The following is a 20,550-nucleotide window of genomic DNA, read 5'->3' as shown; positions in this document are numbered from 1 at the left end:
CTTGAGGAAGCATCATAAAGCAGAGACGCCCAAATCTACAACTCCAGTGCAGTTTTTCCTGAGCTCCTGTGCCATATATTCCACTTTCTACTGCACAAAGATAACCGGAGTCCCTAGATGAACAAATTCCAACACGCCTACACCTGAGCTCGCCCCCTCTCCCCACGCTGTCCTTTGCATTCCCTCTTCCTCTCTTCACTGCCAGGAGGCTGCCTCCACTGCTCTGGGAATCCCTGAAGAACAATGGCTACCACTCATTGTCTCTCCGCCCCAGGATCCAGCAGAGTGAGCAGCACCCAGTCAGTGCTCACTCCAACACTGCTGAGCAAACGAAGAGTGAAAGCCTTTCAGTAGTCAGCAATGAAAGAATGACAAAAATAAATTTAAAAGTTTCTTTCCTTTCTCAATACATTAAATTAAAAATAGAATGACACTATTGCTACTAGTGATCCCTGAGGATCTACACATTCATCTTTCTTCCACAGGTAACTCATTTAAAACCTAGAGTGTTTAGGGCTCTGGGAAAACATGATTCAGCCATTCAACAGCTATAAATAACTCAATTCTCTCTTATAATATGTGGTGGGGAGGAAACTGTCTTATGATGCATGTAATACTATGATTGCCTTCTCTAGAACTCTCTGTCATATGCACCTCCTGAGCTTTCAAACCATGTGGTCAGTAGATTTTTCCCAATCCAGTTTATTCTCCTGCTGCTCACAGCTACCTATTGCTGACTCCCTAGGAATCTCTTCAAAGTGGACACCCCAGCTGTGTTGTTCCACTTATTCACGCATGTGACAGATGTTTCTTGGGTACCCGACATATCTGCCAAGCACTTTGCTGGCAACACAGCAGTGAGGAAGATGGACAAAGGCCCTGCTATGCTGCAGACGAGGATCCAACAAAGGTGACCACAAATGACTAAGAGGATACAGATGTGCAAAGGGATAGGGAGGACGTAAACGGGGTTACTGAGCATGTTCTGGAGCTAACTGTACAACAGTGTAGCTAGAACACAGTGACAATGTGGGAGAGTGGCTGTTGGTGACCACCACTGCTACACAAGAAGCCCTTTAATAAATGTCAAATGGATAGCTAATATAGTTAGTGGCCTCATTCTCAGGAGGGGTAACCAACCAGGGGTAACCAGCCCTTACTCAGGAATCATCTGTGTCTTCCTTTCACAGACCACTACCCTGGCATCTCTATGCCAGTCTCAGAAAGGACAATGAGTTCCTCTAACTGTTCAAGAATCCTGCCTCTTTCTATCTCCTACTGAGGGTCAGTCCCAGATGACCCTGACCCCTCTAATCTCCTGAATCTTTAGATTTTTAAGGGAGCTTTTCCTTCTATCTTCAAATAAGTGCATCCTCTCTTAATTCAAACAGATATATATTTTTAAAATTCTTATTCTGCTTTACTCTTCTATGACTTCCTTATTGTTAGCCTTAAACTTCCAGAGATAGAATCAGTCAAAAAAATAAGTAAAGGCAGAAAGAAAGGAGTTCAAAATCTCCTGTTTTATTGGAGGAATGCTACCTAACTAAAGTAAAGGAAATACTCTGTACCATCCTGGAGCCTTAGGGGAACACACACACATGCACACACACAGGATGTACGATTATTAAGGTGGCTTCTCTTAGTAATGGAGGAAGAAAAAAACAGCCAGCAAGTTCTGATTTAGCTGTGGGACAAGGAAGCCTGCCTATACAGACATACAATCAAGCTCCATGGGCCGGACCGAGGACAGTGCAGCACTGTGATGCTCAAGACAGACACTCTCCCTTAATAGCTTGGAGGATAATTTTTCTATCTTTGAAGTCAAGGGATATAATTACTAATTTGGCATATTTTAAGCTGTTTTCAGTAAAATATCACCTTAATGTTATTAATTAATATCCATCTCAAATGCTCATTAGCTATGAAAGAATAGCAATTAGGTAAGTAATGTGTATTATTAATAACAATAATAACTGACCTTTCCAGAATACTGAATAAGCACTTTCATACATTAGCGTACTCACTCCTCACAATAACCCTCTCAGTTAGGATTTCATCATCCCCATTTTACAGATGATGAAACTGATGTTCAGATGTGCTGAGTCACACACGTGCTGGGTAACAGTACAGGATTCAAACTCAGGTCCGCCTGACTCTACAGCCCGTGCTCCTAATCACAGTGCTGCCTCTTATAATTCATGGGCTGGAGCTGCAATGCCACAGAAGAAAATAAGGAGACTAACATACATAACAAAATGCATTTGTCTATGTGTGACACACACTTTCACAAACATTGATATATATATACACATATATATATACATAAACACATGTCATAAACATCCGCTTTTGGAACACCAGGAAAAAATTTTCCTTCATCATACACAGCTGGAGGAAAAAGATACAAAACAATAAATAATCCTGTTTCCTGTTAATCACAAACATTAGAGGCAATTAAGCAGGTTTCCAAATGATTTCTGAAACAGGTCAGACACAATGGTCTCCAATCACTCAGGTACCTGGTTTTTCAAAGGCCCAAGGAAGCCTAGATTTTCTGCCATCCGCTGAGCTTGGCTGTCCTTTATTCCTTCAATAATGTCAATTTGCTCCTAGTAAAAATGAATCAAATAAGCAAAATTCAGACAGTCAAATGTGAAGATTTACAACCTCAAAAGAAAATGCTTAGTATTTATTTGCAAATGAGTAATTAAAGCGTGGCACCTTTCCAGAGATCTCTGAGCACGGCATACCGCAGCTGCCTATAGGGTATGTTTTAATTAGCAGACCATCTATAAAACAGCCTTTCCAAAAACTATATAATTCTTCACGGTGGCATGCTGACAAGACAATCAGATGCCAGGTTTCACTTTTAATTACTATACAGATGGCACTGACGAATATTTAGTCAGTTAATTTTTATGACATCTTTTGGAAGGTTTCCAAAGTAAGGTTTTCCTGCCTAATATTGCTGTTAAGTTTAGAGCTTGTCATACATAGGTTAAATATCACCTTATGATTTAAACACTCTATTGATATAATTATTAATAATACCTTATCTCTACAAAGTGCCATTCTCCCCAACTCCTGAGTGCTGTTCATACACTTTATTTCATATATTCTCTTCACAAGTGGAATAGCTTGTTTTAAATCAAGTTAATTTTGCAAATGGCTAGGTATTATTGGTAAGCCAGCATGTAAAGTCTCAATTTAACTTCCAAGGCAGTTAACTGAAACATGTAACATTAGTGAAAATATTTTAAAACTAATCAACAAAGCGCCAGTACCTTATCCAAACAAAGCGGTTCAAGAAACAAAATTCCCACTTTTTGAATCACTTTCTAAAAGAAATCATGAATATTTCTGCCAGAAATTTTTAATGTGACTTTTTTGACACTAAGAATCCAGAATCAAAAACTGGACTTAAAGTTCTAACAACCTTGGCTTTTTCTTCTTATAGCCGAGGAAGGTTGAGAAGCACTTTATCCACATCTCCTCATTTAATCCTCACAATTCTGCAGGGTGGATATTACCCCCTTTTCATTTCACTGATTCAAAAAATGAAGCTTAAAGGCATTGAGAAACTTGCTGGCGAGTTAAGATGACCTCTGACCTCTTTGACTAGAAACTAATCCTAATATCAATTAAAGGACAAGATTTAAAGGATTGAAGCAACCAGAGAGAAGGTGGACCTTAGAAGGATTCTATTTTACATCAATACTATAGAGAGACATCCAGGTAGTCTCTCGTTCACATCTGGTCTCCTAGGAGAGCATTGCTGGATTAGACACACTGTTAAATGGGGCAGAGTTAACCAAGAGGAAATGGAAATATCACAATCCTGTCCCATTGCTTACTACTAGGGGCTGGTAGGATAGAAAGGAATGAGGAAGGAGGAAAAGGCAGGAAGGAGCAAAGAAGGAAGGGAGGGGAAGAGAAAAAGACCTCGAATAGTGAATACCTTGATTCTACCCAGCTTTCAACTGGATGCCCAGGAAGAGAAAAGACTGCACATTTTCTGCCTTAAATCCCAAAAACACATGTATTGCTACCAGTCTCAGACCCCACATTAAATCTTTAACAGCTTGTACAACAACAATCAGTGAACAAAGTACAGCCATGAATCTAAACATACCTTAAAAATAAGTTCTGGATTTGTAGCTGCTACCTCTTCAATGTCAACGCCCCCTTGGGGGCTGCCCACCAGTACGGGGCCATTGGAGGCCCGGTCCATCAGAATTGCCAAGTAGGTTTCTCTGGAAATGTCCAAAGCTTCAGCAACCATCACCTACCACATTAGTGGGAAAGTCAAATTAATTCAGCATCGAACTGAGTTCTACTTGGAAATCTATAAAAACTTGCTACACAAATCAAATGGCTTCATTTTCAGGCTCTTTAAACCCAGGAGCTAGCTTCTAGAGATTTGAGAGTTCTGCTCTCATGGCGCACAATGCCCATTTTCACCTCCTTAATTGATCCTGTTAACTTGTTCAAGTGACAGGTATTTGGTTTGCCTCAAGGAACCTTCCTACTTTAATCTTTTTTTTTCTTCCTTGAGAAACCCTGACACTTAAGAAAAACTCCAGGGAAGCAGCTGTTATTTTAATTTGAGACATTAACAGTACATATATATTACTACACTGATTTTTTCTCAGATTGCACTGGTGGGAAACCAAGTTTGATTGCCAAAGAAGGATTCTTTTTACAGTACGTCTGATGCTTCATATGTTTGTATACTTCTGTCTCTTGGATCACTGTATCTTTATTTCAATTTATGCTTTCTTTTAAATTACAAATATAACATTTCCTTGTTCAAAAATAATGCAAACAATAGCAAAGGAAGATAAACGAGAGAGTGAAAGCAGCCCCCCGCTGCACAAACAAACCTCCTGGGCTCCAGGAGTCAGGATGCTCTTGAGCCCATATGGAACATTTGTCATAATCAGAAAAAGTCACCCTGTCCTCGGGGAGGATGCAGTCACACGCCAGGACCATAAACGGGCAAGAGACAAGTGGGATGGAAGGGGTTCATTCCCCACTCACTGCCTCAGCCAGGTGTCCTTTTGCTCTGCACAGACTCAGAAAGAGCATGTGGCAGCCCTCCCACAAAAAACCACTGGTAATTACTTTTATCTTTTTTTCTATCCATCTGCAAGCATTACAGTCATGGAATCATCCTGCACACGGAAGCATATTATACATACTCAAAAGCCTTTCTTTCTTTCTTTCTTGTTTTTAATCTTAACACTACAACTTGGACATCTTTCCAAGGTCCTCTCTCTGCACTGTGACTATACAGTACTTATATGTCAAGATTTATTTAACCACATCCCTACTAACAGACATTTATATGGACTTCAATTTTTCTAAAATGCTACTTTGGTGATTATTTTTGCACATATCTTTGCTCGCTGTTTTAGTTTCCCTGTAGATAAGGTACTTACAAGTAAAATGGCTAGGTTTTAGACTCTTCATATTTAAAATCTGATAAATACTATAAAATTGCCCTAGAGAGGCTGTATCAACTTATACTCCCAATAAAAATGGTAAAAGATGTCTTGTATAAATTGTAAAAGAAAAAGAGAACATTCATAAACACTCAGTACTAGAAGTGGAAGTAACAAAAACACTTACACTGCTTTTCCTAAAAGTAGTTCAGTAATACATTTCACAAAAAGTTACAGATTCAACAGCATTCGATTTTAGCTACCCAGATGCCACAAAAACCTAAGTTTTAAGTCACAGGAAATGATAAATATATGATGATCTAAAAAGCTATCATGTAATGAATATAGAACTCCTTTTCAAATCTTTATGGAGTTTATCACCAGTTAAAAATAAAATACCTTATAATACCATTGATTCTTTCATCATAAATGGTAGTTCATGATTAGTAAAGAAATATTTCTTGGCACACAGTGTTGGGATTATCACAGAAACATTCTGATTTCAAGTTCACTTTCTAATACAGAGCTAGACTCGTGTATAAGATTTAATGACTTTCAGTAGTTATTCTTAGAAGCAACACAACATTGTAACTTTTTCGGATAAGTGTCATTCAAGAGTCCTATTCTTAATCTTCTAAACTGTTGACAGATGTGCTCTGCATTCCATCAAATTTCTGTTTGTAAAGACCAGCTGCTGTCTCAAACAGCTCCTGCTTGGTAGAAACTCTTTAAGAAAACATCCCCAGGAAAATGATGGTTGTCAATAGATAATTCAAGAAATTTTATATAAAAGCCAATTTTTTAACATTATTACATATGACCCAGGATGTCAGAATATTACAGGAACTATTACAGAGAGAATCTAAATGGACTCCATGAACACTCATGCCATGAAGAGCTCAGTTAGCTACATTTCACAAAAGCTTCATCTTGTGACTGACACAAACAATATCGTCAACACACCCTTTGGTGGAGTCCTCCAGCATGGAAAGCTTTTTAACTTACTTTACCCTATTTGACCACTGAACATATTTTTGTTTGTTTCTTTGCTTTCAATATTGTGCTACTCAAATTACGGGCTGTGGGTGAGTACCAGTGCACAAACTATTTGTAACAGGACTGTGATTAGATAAGAATAAAGGTAAACTGAGTTTTGGAACTTAACTCATTGCAGAGCAGTAACCATTACTGACAGTGAATCATGGAGCACATGAGGAGTAGTACTGTTTCACGTCCCCTACTACTATCCTAAGGAACATACTCAAACACACTGGCACAGATTGAGAAAAAAATATCCCATGTGTACAGATGTATTATATAGCTTCTCAAACAAATTTAGAAACCCAAAATTTCCATAATCTGGGGACTTCTTTTTTTTAATCGATTTATAACATTGCATAAATTTCAGGTGTACATCATTGTATTTTACCTTCCATATAGAATACATGTGTTCCCCACCAAAAGTCTAGCTTTTATCCACCACTGTACACACGCGCCCCTTTACTCTTTTCACCCTCCCTCCAACCCATTCCCCTCTGGTAACCATCAATCTATTCTCCTTATCTATGTGTTTGTTTCTTTACCTTCCACATTTGAGTGAAATCTTATGGTATTTGTCTTTCTCTATCTGACTTACTTCACTTAGCATAATACCCTCAAGGTCTATCCACGTTGTTGCAAATGGCAAGGTTTCATCTTTTTACGGCTGAGTAGTATTCCATTGTATACATATACCACATCTTCTCTATCCATTCATTCATCGATGGACATTTAGGTTGTTTCCAAGTCTTGGCTATTGTAAACAACGTTGCAATGAACATACGAGTGTATATATCTATTCAAATTAGTATTTTCCTGGACTTTGGATAAATACTCAGAAGTGGAATAGCTGGATCATATGGTAGTTCTATTTTTAATTTTTTGAGGAATCTCCATATTGTTTTCCATAGTGGCAACAGCAATTTACATTTCCACCAGCAGTGCACAAGGGTTTCCTTTTGTCTGTATCCTCTCCAACACTTGTTATTTCTTGTCTTTTTAATAACAGACATTTTGATGGGCATGAGGTGATATCTCACCGTAGTTTTAATTTGCATTTTCCTAATAATTAGTGATGTTGAACATCTTTTCAATCTGATTGAAAAATGGGTAGAGGATCTGAACAGACATTTTTTTCCAGAGAAGATATACAGATGGCCAACAGGCACATGAAAAGATGGGGACTTCTGATTGATGTCTAAGATCCCATAAACAAAAAATGCCCGTTCCTTAAAGTTGAATATAATGTTGTTGTTACAGAGATGTGGTAACATACATTTTACAGAGCAAAAGGACAGAAACAATATTATGTCAATTATTTCTCGGTGGTGAGAATACAAGCAACTTCTACTTTCTAATTTTTATATTTCTATACTATTGGAATTTTTTACATACGTTAATCACTTTTGCAATCAGAAAAAAAAACTACTTAAAAATAAATCACTCTAGTAGTTTCTTGGCAATGACTCAATTTACAAAAATGCACTTATCTCCCGTATTCCAGGAACCTATCTACAGACTAATTTTACGGATTATCTATATAGTGTGAATCTTCGTTGCGTATTTTCACATGCTTTTAAAAAGTATCACAAACTTTAATCTAAAAATCTATGTGTCCATATAAGACAATGAATTACTATAAAGAAAAATAGTAATCATGTGCTCTGTGGACAAATTTGAAGAAGTAACACAGGTAAAGGTTCACAACCAGATTTAAAAAGGAAATGAAAATACTGTGTGGGAAGAAGAAAAACAAATCAAAAAAACGCTTTTGAATTTTAAACAGTTTTTGCATCTACCTGAGAGGCAGCGGGAAAGGGAAATAACCATAACCTGTTTTCTTTGTTTGCTTCCGTAACATTTGGAAAGGCCCTGTGCTCTCAGAGAGAAGGAGCTGATGAGCTGCCAGTATCCCCATCTCCCACCAGCTCCGTGCCCTTTTCTGGGTCAGAATAGACCCTCCTACAGTACACTAAGCACCAGCTGGTGATTTTTTTTTCCCCATTATATCAAGAATTTTCCACGCAACTCTCTCTGAAAGTAAAAATAGAATGCACTGCCTCAGTTTCCCCAAACATGGCACACTGGTGGAGATCATCAACTGTGATGCTGTGTCAACAGAGCAGACCATTGTCTCCCCAAAATGTTGGGCCCTAATTCATTGTTACGACAGGGACTGCTAACCAACTGTGCCTCCCAGGGCTGGGGTGTGTGACCTGTGGAGATGCACAAGGCCCCATGCTCAGAAGGGTCCCACTCTTGGTCTCTTGGTTTAATGTTCTGCTGTACCTGACTTGAAACTTGAACGAGGGTCCCCACATTTAATTTTGCACGGGGTCCTGCAAATCAAGTAGCCAGTTTTGGCGTCTCCATACATGAGGAGGGTATAGCAAAGGTTAACAGATGGATAGGAGGAAGAGTTATTTCTGGCTTCAGCCCTGCCACTCACAATGTCATGACGGAAGCAGGCCACTTTGCTCTGGGCTTTATTTTCTGTGTGTGCACACACGTGCGCAAACGCACACAGCTGTGCACGCACCCTATGTACACTTGGATGCCCCAACAGACCTCACTATTACACTTACAAATTTACAATATTCAAAGCAACAACAGTGGCTCAAGATGGTAGTAATCTCAAAGTAAGGTGTAGGAACACTTAGAAAAACAACCATGACAGGTAATTGCGATACACAGGGTGAGGCTGCAGGGGAGCAGGAATGTCCCTCACTGAGTACAGGAGCTATCATACGAAGAGCTTTCCAGTTTTAAACAGACTGTTGTCTGTTCTCTGAAAGGGCAGGCTACTGCTCTGGTCATTCACCCACCCGCTTTTGCTAAATGCTGATAATAATAACAAACACTGTAACTATTATAGAACCCTCTTTATTTCTCCTCAAAGTCATACCACATTCTAAACAGATTAAATGAGGTTTAAAGAATAAAATGGCACATCGCCAGAGTGCACTGCTTCATTAGATTCTATCAAAACAGAAGTATGATTTTTTCTTTTTTTTTTTAACACATGCATGGAAAATGACCAAAAGCATTCACATTACCTTGTTAACTTTCACACCTTCTTTTGGAGTTTGTTTTGTTGCTAGATTATACCCAATCATCTGTTTAGCCAGCTGTCCCACAACTTTAGGACTAAGAGAAAAAAAGGAGAGAGAGAAAAAGAAAGGAAAATCAACGTCCACGTTGAAAACCATTTTAAAGCAGAGTCTATATTATATCCTCATGTCTATACTGCACAGGGTCCACCTCTACCCTCAAGGAATTCACGGGGCTTTCTGCTCGTCATACTATGTGCCAATGTACCAGAGGCACACTGAGAGCAAAACAGATATGAAGGAATGAGAACGACAGAGGGAGGAAGGAAGGGGAGGAAGAAAAGAAAAGCTGCTTGCTGACCTCTGCCTTCCTCCATCCCCAAATAAGTTACAGTCATAGTAAAGAGACAGTGCCAAAATAGGTAACAGATTTAGATAAGAGTTGAATGACAAAGACTAGATAGTGGGCAGTTTGGGAAGTACTGACTCATGAGAGGGAAAGGGAGGGGGTAAGGATCAAAGCAAATAATGAAAAGGTATGGGAAGGAGAGGAGAGGAAAGGGTTCAGGCCTGGGAGATACTGGAGATAAAGCTGAACAGATAGGCTCTGATAAAGGAAGGCTTGGACCATCACACGGGAGGGACAACTCACACCACTAGTGATGGGGAGCCACTGCAGGTTCTTGAACAGGGCAGTGACATTATGGAAGCAGCATTTAATTTGCAAGTGGTGTCCTTTCCAAGATTTATGGTAAACCATTGATTCTCTAGGAGAGGAGGAGTGTCAAGTTTTCACCAGTCAGTGAAGAAAAATCCCTTTATGGAAGCAGAAGGAAAACGGGCCTTGCCAGACCCCTCTACCTGTAATTTGTTTCCTCTGCTTGCTACCTCTTGCTCCTCACCCCACCCCAACCCTCTTTTTCAGTGCTCCTTTCAATCACCAGCAAGATCTTCCATATGTGCTTGGCCCAAAGACAAGGGAATTAAAACTTCCAGACTTACTCTTTTGTTAGATGAACGCCTCCTTTCAAACCACTACTGAAGACACCTTTTCCTCTTCCTCCAGCTAAGATCTGTGCTTTTAAAACAATTTCTTTTGCATCTGAAAAAGAAAATCCAGTGTTGGTAGCTGATTTAAAATCCTTTCTTTTTTAAACAACAAGGAAAGTGGTAACGATATACAACTTCCAAAGGTGGTAAAAGCTCTCTCAGACCAACTTTGAAAACGAAGGCAATAAAGAACTTCAAAAAACATCAATGTGCCTAAACACAAAGTCTGTTTATGGAGGATGTTCAAATATTTCCTACCAGTTTAATCTAATACTCTACCATCCCAAGGGTAAGCAAGGCATGTGTTCCCTTGCTCTTTGGAGTGTCAGAAGATGCTAAATAAATCCAAGCCAGAGGTACTAATTTTACTGTTAATGACACTCCCGTGTGGCAGAAGCACCAATCTGCCAGTCAGAGAAGCTAACTACCTGTCAGCCATCTGAGATGTCAAACGGAAGACTGGGTTACACGGGGGAAAGGTTTAAAGACAAGATGCAAATAGAGTATTTAATTTAATAACCGTATTCTTGGAAACCAACTGTTTTCTGAGTTGTTCTTCTCTATTTTGATAGGGTTGGATAAGGGGGGAGGAAATTGATTAAAACTAAAAGCAAGGGATATTTTTTAGACGTTGGCAGGGAAACACAACATCGTAGGAGAAAGTGGTTGTGGAATCTTCATTTCTCAACACACTCAAGGAAAGAGTGAACTGTCTGTTCATGACCTTTGAGACTAGAGTCATAAACTCAAATATGTTTATGGGCCTGGCAGGAAAGCTGGGTGTAGGAAGCAGCCCAGTGATAGAGATGGGGCCTACTGCAAACAGGAATGCTCTGCTCCCCAACTACCAGAAAAACAACAAAGAAAAAAGGCAGCCTTCAAGTCAAATATGTTTAATAAACCAAATAGGACTCATCTTCAGGCCAAGCTGGCATTGTCTGTTTGGGATTCATTTTTGTCTAAAATCAGAAAACTAAGTCAGGCAACCTTCTAGAAGGTTCTAATTGTTTTCTGGTTCAGCATACCAGGTTTAGAATTTGCATACCCAGGTTTCAATCCAGCCTTCATCCCTCACCCAGCTGTGTGACACTGGGCAACTTACTTAATGTCTCTGAGACTCGGTTTACTCAATTGTGAAACGATGAGGATTGCTTTAAGAATTAAATGAGATAATATATGCAAACACTTTATCCCAAGAGCCTGAAAACTCACATCATTAATGAAAGACTATTGCCACAATCAATTAGTCCATGTATTACCTCTGTATATTATAAAGAATGAAGAGGATTATTTCCACTGGAGCAGAGATGGTAAAAAAAAAAATTGTTGGTATCTGCCACCATTCACGTAAAGTGAGAGCCTCATAAGAGTTGGCTGTTTCAGCTATTAACTGTCGTTGTTATTACTCATAGACAGGCAGGAAAAGGTTCAAATACAAGGAGCCACAGGGGCAAAGGGGAGCTACAGAAGGATTTGACACCATGACACCTCTTTGTGGAGAAGAGGAGATTGAGATGAAGGCATTGAATAAGATAGTCACTCCAACTGATCCATTGTCTTTATTAGTTGGTCTTCCTTTCTCCCATATTTGCTTACACTCAGAAAATCAGGGTTCACCTCTTCTCAGAAGCAAACTATAGGTCTTTCTTTGCTGCCTTATGTACCTTATGACAATTGTTTCTGCCCTGGATATGAACCATTATAACGTCACTCAAATCATGTCTTATATAAACTGGTTCCCATCAAACTGAGTAGAAGGCAAGCTATGATGACTGCTCATTATCAAAAAGTCACCAGGAAAGGAACCCAGTAAAATGGATTTATTGGATATTTAGGCTACTGCAGGTAAGAACAGGAGTAAACAGGACTTTGAAGTTAAACAGACCTGAGTTAAAATCTCCCACTCCGCCTAGCACTTTCTTTGTGGAGAAGAGGAGATTGAGATTCAGAAAGATAAAAGTAGCATGCCCATCTGTAAAATGGTCATAATAAAGTAATCTAGTATTAAGATCAGGTAAAGAATAAATGATATATAGTAGGTCAAGCGCTTATCTCAATGCCCGGTGCATTAAAAAAAAAAAAAAAAAAGAGTCAAAATATGATAGCTATCATCATTATAGTTATTTCCAGCAATTAACTAAAAAAGTGGTATATAGGAAGGCATTTCCAATTTCTCTTTTCAAGACATCAAGTGGAAAAAACACTTTTTTGTTGCCTATTCAAGTTTTTAATCATGATTTCTTTCAGATCTTGAAAAGGATAACCAGCATTCGATTGCCATTACCATTTTTCAAATCCTTGTCATCCAGGAGAAAGATGCTTTCCTCTCCAAGCCTGCCAAGAGCAAAACTAGAAGGCCGGACAGCATATCTAATTGGGCATTGTTAATTGGCATTACACAGGCTTGATTAGATAAGCTTTAGGCACTAAATGTCAAGACACAGAAACAGCTGTGACCTCCATGAAGTGTTGTCAAACGTACGTATTACCATTTGACCACATGTCAAACTCCATGCCACCCAGCTTGTAGACCAAGCAACCACTTCGGAGACTGTACAGCCACATATCGGGGTAAATAGAAAAACACTATATCCAATCTAGGTACATCTTCTGCAATTTATACCCTAGGCCAAAAACAACTTCATCACTATAAACATCTCTTCTGGCTAGATTTCAAGTGCTAAATCAGTAGAGAAGGTCAGTAGCCAAAAGTAAAGGAAGTTTTCTCATCTTGAAGGAAACTCACAAATAGTAATTGAATTCATGTGGTTATTTACCCAAAGTACTGAAAATTAGGTAAAGTGACCAAATCCTACTGAACAGTAACTAGTCTCTTCATTCAGCATTTACCAAGTTGATCTACACTTAATGTCACTGTTTCCATTTTATTTAAAGATCTCATTTCTCCAAAAACTCACACAAATCTCTAGATTTCTTTTTTACATTACCTCCCCATTCCCAAACATAATTACTAAGGAATATCCCATACACAAATTCAATTTTTGTCTGCATACATAAGATGATTTAATCATACTTTAAGATAACAAGCTAAAAAGAGATGGAGGGGGAAAAAAACACTGACTCTAAAAGGTCTTGTGTGGAAATAGATGGCACCTATACATTGATAGCCATATTACTGGGTTCTGAGGCGGTAAAATCCAGGTCTATATAACTCCAAATTCCTTGCTCTTAACTGCTACTCTTATATGCAGTAGCCTAAACATGCAACACATTCACTCTCTTTTGTTCCTTTTCATGTGAGTTTCTGATAACAAGCAGGGCTCACAGCTAGGTTTCTACTCAGTCTGATGAGAACCAGTTTACTATAATTTATAAATATTTAGGAGAAAAAGCACTGTAAGAGACATATTTGATAAACTTATAGCTATGTAAGACTGTCAAATACCACACCAGTTAAGAGAACGATATTTATAGTCACTTAGAAAGCCTAAAAAAACCTCACTCCATGGTCTCGTTTCACTCTATTAGCTGCATTAAAATAATGTTGTCTCTTTTCCTCTCATTTTTTTACCACAACAAGTGTCATTCTAATTACAGTAATACTGTTTTATACCAACTTTATACCAGTTTTATACCAATTCTTATAGTCCCCCAATAGTCCCATGCTGGATAATAAACATTCTTGGAAGCATTATTAAATTTAAAAGAAAAAAAATTAAATTCATTAAGGAAAGCATAACCTAAATAGGGTAAATAAGAAACGTCTTTAATTAGGCAAGCTTTATAAAACTGGTTCACTTTGCTTTTTAGAGATGACATTCTGAAAACACATTTATGCAAAATAATGTCCACAAGATGTAGTTCAGAACCATAATGCAAATGGGCCATGGTAAATGTCTGAAAATGTTAATCAAGAATATTGGTAAGTTATTTTCAACCATCCTTTTTAAACAGTTTAGTGAGGAAGCAAATATTTGCGTTATTCAACTGGATTTTACTCAGCATTGCTCTCTTCCAAAATCTAATACTTTCCTAAGTACCAAACGTGGCACTCTACACAGCAACACTGCAGTGAGCTGATCACTCTGAGGATCCTCAGCTGGGAGTCAAAAATACGGGACTGGTTGGGGGGACTAGGATTTCTATGGTTTACTATCTGGAGCAAAATTGGAACAGCCACTTTTCAGCACAGCTGTTTGGTGTAATTTCTAGTATGACAATCACCTTTCATGAGGATTGATAGAATCCTGAATTGAGAAAGTTAAAATGTATTTCAGATTCATCTACTATAGGAAGGCAAGGAGAAGGCAGTAAGTGAGGCAAGAGAAGAGCAGAAGGGTATTATGGAAAGATAAACCTTTATGAAGAACACACAGTTACAAGGTGATAAGTTAGAGGCCTAAGCGCCAATTTCCAAAAGGAAATGAGCTAACTTCTGTGTTTTCACTATGACACCACAACCTGAACATAAAATTGGAGAATTACTCATCTTCAGTCATTAATGTAATATCTCCTATAGATTGACTCCTATTTGCTCAAGTTGTAACTAGGTTGCTAGGAATAAGATAATACTGTGGTGACTCTTTCCATATGCCCAATGACATCTCTAAGACGGAAACAATTATTTCAACTTTCAACATATCTGAGATGGGCTCACCAAAGTTGGGACAGAGAATTCCAAACATACAAGACATTAGAATATGCCACTTCCCCATTGGTCACAACCCTAGACTGAATTAGGATTAGAGACACCTGGCTCTCCACCAGACTGTTAGCCATCAAAGATGCAAACTGCACATACCTAAAACAGTGATTTATAAACATAAGTAAAAGATGGAAACAAGATCATCTCTAGGACAGGGGTTTTGTGATACAAATAGAAAACTGTCCAAGAAGACATTATTTCACATTAAGAAATCCTTTAGTGATAAAGCTTTTATGTAAGTTTTATATCTTAAATATCCTATTGAACATGGTAGCCAATTAATTCCACATTATCTAAAATAATTCCTTCATTTGGATACTGTGGGAGCATGATAATGCCACTTTGAACAACTTATTGATTATAATGAAAATAATAATATTATCTTAACACAGAACATGTTCTTGTTTTCAAGGGAGTAATTTTAATTTTAGTTCCTATAAAAATTCCTAATAAATCATTTTTTCATATTGCCATACTTTTAAAAACATTATATATTTATTACTAGATTACAGGCCTCATTAAAATCTATAATGATAAATTAGCCTACTCTTCTGATCTTGTCACTGATGTTATTAATTGCTTTCACAACCATTAATACACACTCCGTGGTGATAAAATTTTTAAAGCTAGATAAAAATTACCTCCAGAGAAGCTTGATTCAGTTGTCATAACTTACTCTTTCTGTAGTTTAATACAATAAACCAATCCTAGAGTTTGCCTATTAGATTAAAAGACATACTTCTATAAGAAAGCTTAAGGATAGAACCTCCTAAAATTGATGGCAAAAATATCCACGTGACCTTATTCAAGCACCTGTAGCTAATCAAAGAATTTCTAATACTACAAGATTGCAACCACAGGACATTAAACAAATCTTCTGCAAATTAAACCACTTTAAAAATGACGATTTTTCAGGAAAAAAGTTTCTTCCAAAGAAGAAATTGCCAGAAGAAAATTTTACTGTGGTCTTACAGATTACAAGATGGATTAATGATATACATTAATAATAAAAATACCTGTGTGACATTTGTAACCTCAACAGATCCTAGAAACGGTTATGGAAGATGAAAAGCATTCACGAAGACCAACAGTATTTCTACAGTATTTTGTGGTACATTTGAAGGGAAAGAAGGATAAAGGAGGACTAGCTATAAAAAAATCATTTTTTCTCTGATTTTCAAGGCAAATATGTGTTCATCCAGGGTTCAGTTAGGGAAGCAGAACTACTATGAGTTATGGATAAGGGATTTATTACAGGAATTAAAGATGACACAGTTCCGTGAGATGCTGAGAAAGGGTAGGTCTGAAGGTGGGGGCTGGAGGATCACAGGAGTCACCAACCTGCCAACCACAGAAACCAGCACATCCAGGAGCTGTGGAGAAGGGTATGGGACTTGTTGCCATCATCTCATGATGGGTCTGGGTCTCTGCTGATCAGCAAGGTCAGCAGTAGGGAAAATAGCCGGATACGGAGCAGAGAGGAACATGGGCCATCTTTCCAGCATGTCTATATCTGTCCATCATCCCATCAGATGGTAATGGCTGCCCTCCAAATTCTGTGCAAATTCCAAATCTGGTCAACTCTAACCTGAAATTATATAGGGAAAGAGATTCTGGGAAATGTAATTCCACCTTAACCAAGTCGACACAGTATAAATTACTACAGATGATGATAAAGACATCTGAAGGCAAAGCCCATTACTGTTGCAGGTTCAGAATTAACAGCTCTGAAATTTTTCTAAGTGGCTTCAGAACCTATCCTCGGTCAGGGCATATCAGTCCTTTAGTAGCAGACAGCGGAAGCTACTTGATAATAGAGACATAAAAGGGGATCTCCTGTTAACCTTAACCAGTGATGATAAAGAGGGGGGAAAAGGTGGCAATGCCCAGAACTAATATGGGAAAATAAACTCATGAAGGTTATTTTCAGAGTTAATTGAAAGGACTATGAAATTTAAAATGTATGTAATATACACACTGCCTGGTTGCACCCATATTTAAAGATGTTTCTTTCACTTTCACAGCAATATCATTAGTATTCTAAGATCTCCCACCATCTTGACTAGAACTCTTGCCTTTTCCCTGTTTTCTTTTCTTTAAGTCAATTCCTCTACCTGGCTGTCCATCTGGTGAGAGATGTTCTCATATGCTACTGTCTGGAGACAGCTCCACTGCCTTTCACTGGCCTCATTCTGCTGCCCACGGTCTGTTGACCACACCACCACCAGCTTCCTCTAGGCCTCTCCCTCTCGGCAACCAACGAAGATCCCTCAGCTTCTCACAAGAGGGTCCTTTCAAGAGCTTCTCAAGCAGAGTGCCTGAGCCCCCAGAGATACAGAGGGGGTGCCTCTATTTTGCTCAACAGCACAGTCTCTACCCCTGAGGACACACACTCTCCAGGGGAGACTCAAGCTCAATCAGGCACCACCTCACCCCAAACCTGAGATCTTTGTGCCCCTAGAGCTGCAGCCTCTGCTGCCCAGACATCTCCTGTCCTCACTCACATAGAGCATCTTGCAGGAACCCCTTGCCTCTCTAACCAGCTCTGCTCTTTACAGATCCTTTCTCCAGACAGGTCTGTACATGCCTGATTTCCCAGTTACAGAGTGCATTCAAAATCCTTCTCACCAATTCCTGAGCCCAGTGCAAAGCAAGGAATAGGACTAGGCATCTCTTCCACGCTCCTGAAAAATTCATGATGGGTAAGAAGCACTTGGAATGTTCTAAGACAATTAGGAGTCCATCTGCCCACTGCTCACAGAAAACCCTTTGGTAGAGAAACCCCACTTCTATGAAAATCAACTACAGAAAGAAGGATTTTCACTGCAGTGTAATTATAATGATGAAACACTAAAAAACACCAAAATGCCCATGAGCATTTGGACATTTGGGATTGGAAAAATAAATTTTATATATCCACATACTGAAGTAACACAATAATATATATCCACTAACCATGATGAAGTATATCTTTATGTATGAACATGGGAAAATGCCCCCCACATACATTATAAGCTTTAAATGGCCCTTAATGATTATTACTTAAAAAAAATAAATACTCACATTTGTGAATCATTATATAGTCATAATGAAATCTAAATGGACAACAACTGAATTATTAACAGGTTATCTTAAGCAGGTAGGGAGTGGTATTATGGGTGGAGCATTACATCTTTTCAGTACCAATTTAAATTTTTTTTTTGCAATTATCATGTGCTTTCATAAAAATAACAGTTTAAAATGTGAGATAAATGTAGGCAGTTATCCATTGTGGTTTGTCCTGAATATTTAAATGTTCTCTTCCAATCAGCCTTTACAGTTTTATGATATGGGGTCAGGGAGGCCTGTATTTGACGGGAGATCTCTTCAAGAAACATGGCTCAAGATCTTACAACACGACCGCCTAAAGTGTGATACAAGAAAATCAAGAGTGGCAGGAAGAAGTTTTGCCCTTTCAAAACCTCTGCTGAGCACTTCTCTGCGGGAATTTAAAGAAAAAGAAAAAGTCAGAATCTTAAAATCTACTGGAGGAAACAGATAAAAACAAATAACTACTGAAATATATTAATGCTATAATAAATATTAAGAATCAAATACATGAGAAGGGGAAACAGTGTCAAGTCAGGCTGAGCAGCAGAGAAGAGAGAAGAGCCATTAAGAAGAGTTGTGAGTTTTCCAGATAGACAGGGTTGGGGATGGGGGGGTGGGGGAGGTGGAGACAGGAAGGAATAAACAAATAAGAAAGCCTACATTGCTGTTCTATCTATATTTGTTTGGCTTTCTTAATTACCTATTTAAATTAGAAATCACTAGGGCCCCACTTCAAATTAAGCAGTAAAGCACGCCAGGATTCAGCACTCACATTTGTCATTTCAGATCTTCAGAAAACCTCTACGTATTGAAGTTTATTTCCCTATATTCAAGAAAAGCAGATAGATACAAAAACACAATTATGGTCTTTGTTAAATTTAGTCATTTTATCCTAAGTGCTTTTAAGATCTCCAATTTTATCATGGCGATGTGAAAATAAAGAAAGGAAAACCTCATTTAAAACAGAGTCAGGAAGCCATGAAGGGGGAGCTCTCGTGCACGTACCACTTGCTGCGGCCTGAGAACCAACAGGAAGAAGATACGAGGTCAGTTTGTATAGAATTCTTTGTACAAAATTCTCTCCGGCTCAGCTTCTCATCCGTGATGTTAAAAATGTTACTTTCTTTGGTACAAGGGAGGACATTTTTCACAAGGGAATTTCATTTCCTGCTTTTAAGAAAAGAATCGCTCCCTGCCCCAACAGCGATGCACTCACCACTGCTTACAGCCAATAAGAACTGCCACAACCTGCAACGCTTGTTCGTCTCCAATGAACTGGTACTCAAAACAACCCTCCCCAATTTCCTCCTAAAACCTAATAAAAGTTGGCTTTCCCTTTGTCTCTTCGGACTTGCCCATGGTTCACCATAGTCTGCTTGTTCCAAATTCAATTCCTCCGCTATTTCCAAACAAATTCATTATTTTCTTGAGCTTGCCTCAGTTTACCTCTTTATTTAGATTGACAGAGTTCTTTAAAAAGCCGCCAATTAGGTAAGCTAACTCTCCAAAGGGCCCCTATGAAATGTCCCCAAGAGGTTAGTGAGATTCAAACTAAGCAGCTGTTTAAAAGCAGCAATAAAGGATACGTTCAGCCCCTGCCAATCTGCACATAAACATATATTCCAGACAAAATCTGCTACAGTTCCAAATGCCGGAGATACAGAATTCCAAATAATGGCTTGGTGATGTGCCATAAAAAGGAATCCAGGACGCTTTTATTTTCCATTTTAAATTGGTAAAGTGGTTGATGACACACTGGAGGTAAGAAGAAGCCAGAAATGACCCACCCTAAGAGAGATGAACGATCTCAGAACCACAATACGCACATCTATTGAGGTCCTGCATAATTTGTTATGTCGCTTTCAAATTGCATTGAGTTTTAAATTGCACTGTCTTATTCTTTTACTGCCTATCCTGATCCATGCATTGTGCCTGAAATCGATGTCTACTGCTTGAATGTTAAACACGGAGAGGACTTTAGATTGCATCCTGGAGGATGAAACCCTGCGATTTCAGTGAACTGGGGAGAGTTAATAGTTGGCTGACTTTCAAGGGCTGTGAAGGCCTGAGAAATACTTTTCCCTTTTCTCTCTCTGTCAGCTTTCTTTGGTTTCGTTCTACCCTTCCTTCCTTCCTTTCTCCCTCCCTCCCTCCTTCCTCTTTCCCTCTCTTCAATCCTCCTTTTCTCCCTCCCTTCTTTGTAATGCTT

At 38.7% G+C, this 20,550-nt stretch overlaps 1 protein-coding gene across 1 annotated transcript in view; it reads right to left on the bottom strand.

The window, feature by feature from the left end:
• SUCLG2 (succinate-CoA ligase GDP-forming subunit beta) overlaps positions 1 to 20,550 on the bottom strand; it is a 255,361-nt gene that overhangs the window by 112,835 nt on the left and 121,976 nt on the right. The window contains exons 3-6 of the mRNA XM_070576862.1: positions 10,538 to 10,637; positions 9,542 to 9,632; positions 4,136 to 4,288; positions 2,523 to 2,612 (exon numbers count right to left, since the gene is read on the bottom strand). Of these exons, the coding sequence (XP_070432963.1) occupies positions 2,523 to 2,612; positions 4,136 to 4,288; positions 9,542 to 9,632; positions 10,538 to 10,637 (434 nt within the window). The remainder of the gene's footprint in view (positions 1 to 2,522; positions 2,613 to 4,135; positions 4,289 to 9,541; positions 9,633 to 10,537; positions 10,638 to 20,550) is intronic.

This window comes from Equus przewalskii, chromosome 15 (assembly GCF_037783145.1).
Source record: "Equus przewalskii isolate Varuska chromosome 15, EquPr2, whole genome shotgun sequence".
Lineage (NCBI taxonomy): Eukaryota > Metazoa > Chordata > Mammalia > Perissodactyla > Equidae > Equus > Equus przewalskii.
The sequence above is the reverse complement of the archived record's forward strand: the minus strand, read 5'-3'. Positions and strand labels throughout refer to the sequence as shown.